Below are 10,122 nucleotides of genomic sequence, written 5' to 3'. Positions count from 1 at the left end.
ATATGTATTAATATATTAAAATTTTAATTAAATATTATCCTTATAAATTTTAATGTATAAGGAGGAAAATTATTAACTTAGACTCTTCAAAGTTAACATTTAACTTCGCATAAATATTAATGAGATAAAAAATTAACATATTTTCTTTTAATTATTCAAACAACATTAATAAAAGTTAAAAGTTATAAAAATAATAATCACCTCTTGTTAACCTCGTACTAAATACGATATTAGAGTTAATTACATTTTGTAATTCAGTTAATGAACATTTAATCAATATTGCTTTTACTTTTAGGAACCTTTTCTTTTTTATCACTAAATATAAAATTAATTAAAAATAATAAATATAAACTCTTTTAATGATATAAATATAATTAGAACACACATATTTTATATGAAAAAAAATTATTAAACACTTATTTCATTAGCATTTCATTGAATTTTAATTATTATTTTTAAAATGTTAAATTCTTTTTAAAAAATTTAATTTTTTTATCAACTCACTCGTGATTTATTTTGTATTGTATTTATCATATAATTAGTCATATTATTGTCACGACCCAACCTATGGGCCGGACCGGCACAAGGACCTGGGCCAGCCTAAAGCCCCCGAGGCCCGTAGTAAGCCTAACTATTCCTTAACCCAACTCTAAGGCCCATTTGGGCCCAATTTCAAGAAATCAATCGGACAGAGTCCGGCCATAAAATGGACCTTTCAACGGGGAGTTTTTGACTCACCCGACCTGTAAACACATTATATCATCAATTGTGGAGCTCAGCTCACCCTCCACATACTCATAGCATCATAAAAATAAATGGGAGCTCAGCTCCCTCATCCAGTCCATCAAACATGCATGTGATAATAATTTTACAGGTCCAGACTAATAATTTATATTACAGACCCAAATTAATTAAATACTTCTAACACATGCGGAAATTCTAGGAGTAAATAAAATTACACAAATATTGATAAACAACCTGCGAAGGAGAAAAGCAGGTTAACCACAATAAAATCCTCCTGTAGCTTGAAAAAAATATTGAACAGGAGTGAGCGTTCGACTCAGAGAGTAAAATATCAATTTTAACCATAATCTCTATAACTATCTAAAACTAATGCACCCTGTGGAGTGAAATGCAACATCAGCAATAAGTTCACATCATAACAGCAAAAAGGCAATTTGGAGCACTCACACACCCAGTAATATCAATCATAATATATGGGAGCTGATCCCCTATACAGCTCTCTTAAATCCAACCTGTGCCAGCGAAGAACTCAGCTCGGACTTCCACTTAATAACCAAATCGGGGTCCCAGCGAAGAACTCAAGCTGTGTCTACCCCGAAGGACCGGGTCCTAGCGAAGATCTCAAGCCCTGTCTACCTGTCCTATCCATAGTCCACACCACATCACACGCACGCCAACACACGCACACTGCTCCAAATTACCACAACAACATACATGGCACTTTCACAGTTATGAATGCAACATAAATCGTGTTTAGAGTTTATCTACATAGATATATGAATATAAGTGATGCATGGGCATGCTTGAACATATAATAATATCGAAATTACAATTAAAATTAATATTTTACTCACAGACTTGACAACGGTCACTGTGGCGGCTGGGCGGAGGAAAAAGGCTGTCCCGGCTCACCTGACAATTACATTACAATTATTTAATACAAATGACTCAATACAAATCAAGAAAAGACCAAATACTCCTAAGTCGTGCCGAAAATCCGGCAGAGTCTCCCCTATACCTAGGACCTACCCAACTTGAAAAAGGGCTCAAAACACACTTCTATATCCACAATCCATATATCCACAACTCAATCACATCACACAGCCCCTCCTGGGCCCATCAAATCAATCATCCATCACAATATGTAAAATTTCAATTTAGTCCTTATAATTGATCATTTTTGCAAAAACTGCCCAAACAAGCTCTAAAAATTCTAAAAATTTGCCCCGCGGTCCCTAGCAATAATACTAGGCTATTGCAAAAAGAATCATAATTTTCTGAGCTACCACGAATATTTTATGGATTTTTAATCCTATTTAAACACTAGAAAATTATGAAAAAGCAAGGTTCGGGTTTACCTTTGCCGATTCCGACTTCCGGAACGTGCTCGGGATGTCTGACAATGGTGGGGTAGCCAAAACCTCGATCCAATTCGGAGACTTTTCCGGTAACGGGTCTGTCTGGCCGGAAATTCACAGACCCGGACAACTGTCGAATTTCCACGAATTGAGAATATCTACACAAAGCCCATAACACGGGGGTTAGTACATAAATTTTCAGAATTTTCTAAGCTCATTAAATGCTCGAAAAAACACTGCGAAGTTCCGTGGGACCCATCGAAAAATGGTGTCGAAAAAATTTGAAATTTATGTCGCCGCGAAGCTCTCGAAGAGTGGAGCCCTCTGGTACTCTCGGTTTTCTCGTGGGGTTTACAGTTTGTGAGAAATCTAGCCCAAAAGTCAAAATGGGCTAAAATTTCTCGGACAAAAATTGGACAAACCGCTCGATGGATTTCGGTGTTCTTAGTGTCTATGGAAAGCTCTCGATGAATAGATGAGTTTAGACACAAGACGCGGTCCGATTGGTGGTCTGATCGGCCGGATTTTGGTCGGGAAGATGAACGGTCGCGAGCGCAAGGGAGGGCGTTCGCGCGCATTTTCCGGCCGTTTGGGGCGGCGGCCGACCGTGGGGAAGGGGTGGGGTGGTGCGCCGGTGAGCTGGGGTGGCGGGGGAGGTGGCTGGCCGGCGGGCTTGGGCGAGAGGAGAGAGAAAACGGGAGAAAGAGAGAAGGAGGAGGAGACGCGCGCGGGAGAAAAAGAAGAAGAAGAGGGAGCCGGTCCGATTCGACCGGTCTGATCCAGTCTGGTTCAATTCGGCCGGTTCGATTGAAAATACAAAATTTTGAATTTTTACTCTGCCTCGGGACCGAAAACAAGGTCCAAAAATTCTGAAAAAATTCCAGAAAACTCAGAAAAATTCGTAGACTCCAAATATATTTTTAGTTTTACCACGTGGTCTTTAAATTAATTTTTAAAAATCATCAAAGTTTATATTTTGGGAAAATCAAACCCGATTTCGAAAATCAGAAAAATTTCAAATAATTTCTTAAAATTTAAATAAAATTAAAATATCAATAGTACTCATAAAATAATAAAATTTAAAATTTTTGAGGTGTTACAATTATATAACATAAATAATATAATTATTTTCATGCTATTAAATAAATTTCATCCTTCTTATTTATTGCAAAATAATAACTAAAATTTAATTATATTTAAATAAAAACATAATTTCATCATTCAAATTTTAAAATTAGGGAAAGTGATGGTAATTTTTTTTTTCATTAGTTTTAAAATGTTCAAAATGATATTGTAGAAAGCATAAATAAATATTTGAGAATTGGAAAAACTAAAACAAACATATATTAATATGATGACTATAAATGTAAGCTAAAATATAATATGTTCTATACATTAAAATATATTTAAATTAAATATAAATCAATTAATGGAGCGCGTGTCATTAATTTTTTTTTGGAAGACAAGCAAAATGTGCTAAGACAGAGCATGTCATATCAGTTGATAAACTGATATTTCATGACATTATGCTTTTGCTCATATTTTTTATCATCAAGTAAAGTGATAAATTGATAAGTACCGACAGATTTTATTTGTCATTCAAATGTATTGATTTTAATACTATTTCAATTCAAGTGAGAATAATATTTATTTATTTAAATAAATAAAAATACTAATTATTATATTACATTATTAAGATATTTTAAAATATATTATTGCCTTTAGTATTTTAAAGATTAGCCATTTTTTTATCTTTATATCAATTAGGAAAAGTTTGAAATTTTTAAAAATTATAATATTTTATGTTATTGATAAATTCAAAAGCTAACATCTTATAAAATTTTTAGAATTTTAAAAACAAAAATGGAAATTTAGTTTCATAATAAAAGAATAATGGCTTGGATAGCTGATAATTTTAAAATAGTAAATATATAATATAAAATAAGAAAAATTTTTAAATTTTTATAATTTGTATATGAATACTAATCAATCAAAAAGAAAATATTTTATTTATAAATTACTCATAAATTGACTTATAAATTATTAATTAAAATAATTCTTAAAATTATTATTTTTATAATAATTTATATTTAGGTATAATTTTTTATTATAAAAAATTGAAACATATTGATTGATTTCCAAAATTAATTTAAAAGTTGATGCAAAATAATCTTTTAATTGTTCTTAAAACAATAAAAAAAATATTAGATATTTTGATATATTAATATAATATAATTCATCTCATCGTTATTATATATTTTTACTTTTCTTAAGAATAGTGAAAGTATCGCTCCCTTTAGTTATATATTTTAAATGATTTCTTTGATTGAATATATTTTAATAAGTCATATGTTTCTTTGAAGTAAATACATATAATAAATATTAGCAATTTTGAATTTATTATGAAATTTTAAAATTTTTAAACGTTTCTTATATATAATGCAATTTATATCAATCTTAAAAATAAAATTTAAATACGTTCATTTGTTTATTTGATTCAAACTCTAAGTTTCTAATGTTTGAATATTAATCTCATTATTTGATTGATTCTATAAATTTAACGTGATCATATGAAAATGGGTCAATATATTTTAACAGTGTTTAATAATCAATGGATCTTAGAAAATAATTTAGATTGAAGATATTAATTCATTATAAATTGAATATATAATAGCTAATAAGTTTAAATTACATTATAATCTATAAATAAAAAAAAAGATTTTTTATTAAATTAATAAAATAACTACATATATATTTATATTTATTGAAAACTACAATAGAAATTGAAAAATAATAATAATAATAATAATTTTATGTATTAATATTATTATGATTTATGAAGGATGAATGGGGGAGGGATAGGCGCATTTGCGGGTGATAAGGGAAAGGAAATATTATTATTTATTTTATTAGTGATGTTGGTCCTTAGTGTGGGGCTTTGGATCCAAAATTAAAGTGCAGCTGGGCTTTGAATAGAAGAATCTGTAGAGCACAACATACCAAATTTAAGCAAAACGAAGAGTCAGGGATAAAAGAGTCTTTTTGCCGTTCTTAGGCTGTCTTTTGGTAGAGTATAATAACCCGATCAGAAATAGGGCTTCAATCAGAAGTTATTCTCTGTTCCTGGTCGCTGAGAGCCGCTTCGCCCTCTCTCTCTTCTCACTCAGTCTCTCTTCTCACTCAGTCTCTCTTCTCACTCAGCTCTTGGAATTACAGGTTTTCTAGCCTATGTCTTGCTACGATTATCTTTTGTCTACTCTGGAATCTTTCTCTCGTTTGCTTCCCATTATGTATTATGTTTTCAGGTAAGCAATGGCGGCAACCTTGGCAGCGACGCCAGTGACGGGAGAACCTACTCAGCCTTACAACGAGGTTAAACTCTTCAACCGATGGACCTTTGAGGAAGTTCAGGTTATAAGTTGCTTCTCCTGTTCACTCTCAATCATTTTAATAATTTTTTTTATTATATTAAGTGTATTTTGCTTCTGATTGATGTTTGGATTAGAACGTGGTTAAATCTTATTTGCAATTGTATGTATATGTTGATCTGTGTTATTATGATTTTTTTCTGTTTATCATTTGATCTGCTCTTCTGGGTTTTGAGTAATCTCTGGTGGTTTAATATGTGTTGTCCAGTTCCATATTTTATTCTCTGTTTTGTATAGAGTTGTGTATAGCTTATTGAATGTAATCTTTTTTAAAATGAAATATCACAGATATTAGAGATTGTGTGGTGTTTCTGAGTTTGTTGCTTTTTGTTTGGATTCGTTCTGTTTTGCTTTGTGCCGGCCAATTGTGAATGTCGGGTAGTTTTCCAAGTCCCAACTTTATTTTGGGTTTTTTACTGTGAAAATTTGCCTATAAATTTTTGTGTGGGACGTTCTTAACAAAGATAGCGGTCAAAGGATGAATAACGCAATTCTAGATAATTTGTTTGCTTTATGTGCCTTCTTGCATGTCTCAATTGAGGGAAGAAGTTAAAGAATTGTAATAATTTTGTGGTTAGGAAGTATATAGCCGTGGCACTGAGATATTGTTTTTAGGTTGCTTTTGCTTGTCTTGTTGAGGGCCCAACTGGTTAGGCTTAATTGTAACTGTATATAATGTGAGTAGCCACATACAGACATAGCAAGGCACACCTCATCTAAGTTGTTTCTTGTGCTTTACTGAAATTGTCATAGGTATTAACATTTGCTTTATTGTGCCTATCCAGAGCTCCACCCCCTTTTTGAAATATCACAGCCTATTGTTGTTTTAGGCTCCGTTTGTTTTACGGAAAATATTTGCCTAAAAAACATTTTTCGTATTTTCTGTTGTCTGGGAACACTTAGGAAAATTGGTCAATGAAAAGTATTTTTCATTTTTCTGGTCAAAGGAAAATTAAGCCATTTCTAAGGAAAATGGCTTTCATTTTTGAAAAGAGAATGTTATTTTCTATTTTCTAAATTTTGAAAATCTTATTAAAATGTGAACACTTATACATATATGAGATAAATAAGTATTATTAATTTAATATTACAACCAGAAAATATTTTTATGGAAAATATTTTTTTGGAAAATATTTTTCATATTTTACATATAAAGTCATTTTTCCGCGAAACAAACGGAACCTTAAGATGTTATCTTTTATTTTTTGGGCTTGAATAATTTGATGAACTTTGGCTTAAACTGATGGTTGCTGCCTCATGGGACTGCACCTGCTAGTGCTAGTTCCATGGCTTTGCTAACTGAGTAGCCAGTCAAATATATGTTCTCAATTAGATCATATAAAATGCCCTCTGGATCTTGAATCTTTAATATGACTATGGTTTTTATATCTGTGTGTTGGGGCCATATTGCTGTGATCTTTAAAATTAATATGTTAAGATCTATCTTCTCAATTAGGGTTCATTGTTGAATTTTTTGTGCATCAGGTTAATGATATTTCCTTGAGTGATTACATTGGAGTCCAACCAGCTAAGCATGCAACCTATGTTCCGCACACTGCTGGGAGGTACTCAGTCAAGCGTTTCAGGAAGGCCCAGTGCCCAATTGTAGAGAGGCTTACAAACTCATTGATGATGCACGGCAGAAACAATGGGAAAAAATTGATGGCAGTTAGGATTGTGAAGCATGCTATGGAAATCATTCATCTCCTAACTGATCAAAACCCAATCCAAGTTATCGTGGATGCTGTGATTAACAGGTGCATTATTTGGTTTTATGCTGGAGTACAATTGGATGTTGGGTTTACTCTGGATATTTAAAGTTCATTGCATGATGTCCCTGTTTTTGTAGGCATTTGGATTTTATGTTTCCTACCTTTATCTATTTGACTCAATTTTTTCTTTGTTTCGGTCAATGTTGTATTACTAAAGTGGGCCCCGGGAAGATGCCACTCGAATTGGTTCTGCTGGTGTTGTCAGGCGTCAGGCTGTGGATATCTCTCCTCTGAGGCGTGTTAACCAGGCCATCTACCTCCTTACCACTGGTGCTCGTGAAGCTGCTTTCAGAAACATCAAGACTATTGCAGAATGTTTGGCAGACGAGCTCATCAATGCTGCAAAGGGCTCTTCCAACAGGTTGAATTTCATTCTTATTTTTCATATTCTCTCTTTCTGAACAGTTGATATCTGTTCTGCTTACTTCTGGTCATGACCCACCCTGCGTTTTCAGTTATGCTATCAAGAAAAAGGATGAGATTGAAAGAGTTGCTAAGGCCAACCGATGAGATATCAATGCCGGATGGGGATGGCGGTGGAAAAAGTTTTTTGCTTGTCTCAGGATTTTTTTAGTTCTGTTGTAAAATTTTGAGCATACTAATGATGTTCGCCTGGTGTTTATTTGTGCTAACGATTGCTTTCCTTTTATTTGGAGTTTTATCATGTTATTAAGAATGCATTAGCAACTTAAAGTTGCTCAAATTTTGCGTTTTCTTTTATATATATCATGAATTTTATTTGTGTGTGTGTTTTCAATTTGTAATGGCATGTGTGTATCATAGCACAGATAAATGCTCGTCTTTGTTGCTGTGGGCCTCGAGATGATTTACTGGATTTTGTCAACTCGCTTCTATTTTGTTTTTGGAATCTGTTCATCATTTCTATTTGTGCGGAAAAAATGTTATTGCAAAATGCTTATTAATGACTTCTAAATTCTAATTTAAGTATTTTAGTTATAAAAATTTTAAAATGCCAAAATGCTTTTTCAAAATTTTTAATCAAATTTAATGTGTTTTTCTTTTGAGTGTAAATCTAGTTTTTATTATTCACGAATTGTTTGTATAAAATTTCGAAAGTGGAGTTTTTATAACGCAGGAAGTGGTTTGTCTGAGAAAGCCTTCGACGCTGATGTTTTGTGAAAGGCTCGAGTAAGGGCACAGGTAAGCCTTCGTGTCTTGGGGTCGTTGTCGAAGTATAACCTATTTTGGGGCCTCGTTAGACAACAAAGAGAAAATGCCGATCGTGTAATGTTCATATTGTTAAATTAAGTTAAAGCTTCAGCGAATCGTGGACTTTCTAATTATCATAAGCCCTTTAAAGTCCTCTCGAATAACGCATGTAACAGCTTCTAAGCTCCTAGATCGAGATTGGAAGGTGAGTTTCAGATTAGCTAGGTGGGTGTTTGACATTGGGATATAGCGTTGCTTTTGTAGCCACCAAGATTCAAGAGAGTGAGAAACCAATCTTCTGAGCTTCCATATTTTCAACAAACTAAGAGCATAAAACAATTAAATAACAGTTTTCTTTGCTAATATGAAATGAAGAAACAGGAAGTAGGTTGTTTTTTTATCAAGGACCCAATGATAACTAATACATATAATTTTTAGAATGAGCATTGTAGCTTTTTCTAAGTAAATTATGTCAACCGTCTGTCAATTGAGGTGATTATTTTATTTTAGTTACATAATTTAAAATTATCAAAATAAAATCTTTCAACTCTAATTATGTTTTAGAAAAAGCTTTTGTATATCTACATTCGCAAGTTTCTAATTAAAGAAATAAATTAAAATTAAAAAATTAAAAACTCACGAAAGCACAAATGAAATAAGAAAAGCATGATGAAAAATTGTGGGATGTTGCTCAATGCTAATATTTTCACAAATGACACCACTGATGTTGTTGTGAATCCCTTTGACAAATCTGATAATGATGTACGCCTGTAATGCATATAAATGGTGAGGTTGATGGTCAATTCTAGCCACTCTAACTGTTAATTTAGTGGTTTGTTTGAACGAATAAGAAAGCAATAACAATAGATTGCATTAATCAATTTGGCATAGTAAGCATGCCTGACTTATGGAGTTGTTCTAATACTTATAAACAAGTACTTGGGGAGCATAACCATTAACAATTGCGATAAGGCATATTTTGCCAACGATCGGTTGGTCATCGCTCAGGTTATCGATAAAATATCTAAGCAATCTATTGCTCGGGTCTCACTACCTTAAACTTTATGATTTACTTTTGAAGTGCATTTTTAGTTTCCCGAAATTTATATATGTAATTATGTGAAGCAATATAAAAGTAGGGTAATTCATCACTCGGAATCACTTAACTTTATGAATTATTTTATCAAAATCACTCAACTTTTTTTTTTTTTAAACTCATTCAATTTTAATTTGAGTATAATTAAAATCACGATAATTGGCTATTGCATATTTCTAGATTAATATGTATTATTTTTTCACTCGCAGTCATTCAATTTTAGATATTTTTTCAATGTTGTCGCTGAATTTTAATTTTTTTCTTAAAACTCAAAATTTCCTTAATTTCAACTTAAATAAACCTAAAGTCTTATATTATCTATAATAGAAGATTTACAAGTTACCATAAATAAAAAATTCTCTCCCTTAATTTCATATTTTTAATAAATTTCAAATTGCATGTTTTGTTAAAATTATTTATTACGCAAGCCTTAATAATTTTGGCACATTGTTTTATAAAAATATGTATAACTGAATTTGTAACTGAAAAAATAAATCCGCTTGAATTAATAAATAAAAATTTTTTAAAAAAATTGATTAAATTTGTTTGGACTT

The 10,122-nt window shown here is 31.9% G+C and overlaps 1 protein-coding gene across 1 annotated transcript; it reads left to right on the top strand.

Moving 5' to 3' along the window:
• Positions 1–5,296: 5,296 nt before the first annotated feature.
• Positions 5,297–8,005, top strand: LOC131178608 (40S ribosomal protein S5-like). Its single transcript, XM_058143724.1, has 5 exons — positions 5,297–5,318; positions 5,408–5,513; positions 7,016–7,287; positions 7,460–7,663; positions 7,758–8,005. The coding sequence occupies exons 2-5, from the start codon at positions 5,415–5,417 to the stop codon at positions 7,810–7,812; spliced, it is 630 nt and encodes a 209-aa protein (XP_057999707.1). The 5' UTR covers positions 5,297–5,318; positions 5,408–5,414; the 3' UTR covers positions 7,813–8,005.
• The last annotated feature ends 2,117 nt before the right edge of the window (positions 8,006–10,122 follow it).

Source organism: Hevea brasiliensis, chromosome 3, assembly GCF_030052815.1.
Source record: "Hevea brasiliensis isolate MT/VB/25A 57/8 chromosome 3, ASM3005281v1, whole genome shotgun sequence".
Classification (NCBI taxonomy): domain Eukaryota; kingdom Viridiplantae; phylum Streptophyta; class Magnoliopsida; order Malpighiales; family Euphorbiaceae; genus Hevea; species Hevea brasiliensis.
The sequence above is the reverse complement of the archived record's forward strand: the minus strand, read 5'-3'. Positions and strand labels throughout refer to the sequence as shown.

Bases quoted from the DNA above. Each gene is read 5' to 3' on its own strand.
- LOC131178608 (XM_058143724.1), top strand. From the start codon at position 5,415: ATGGCGGCAACCTTGGCAGCGACGCCAGTGACGGGAGAACCTACTCAG. The intron at 7,288-7,459 runs GTGCATTATTTG...GTATTACTAAAG, and splicing joins GTGGATGCTGTGATTAACAG to TGGGCCCCGGGAAGATGCCA. The intron at 7,664-7,757 runs GTTGAATTTCAT...CTGCGTTTTCAG, and splicing joins GCAAAGGGCTCTTCCAACAG to TTATGCTATCAAGAAAAAGG.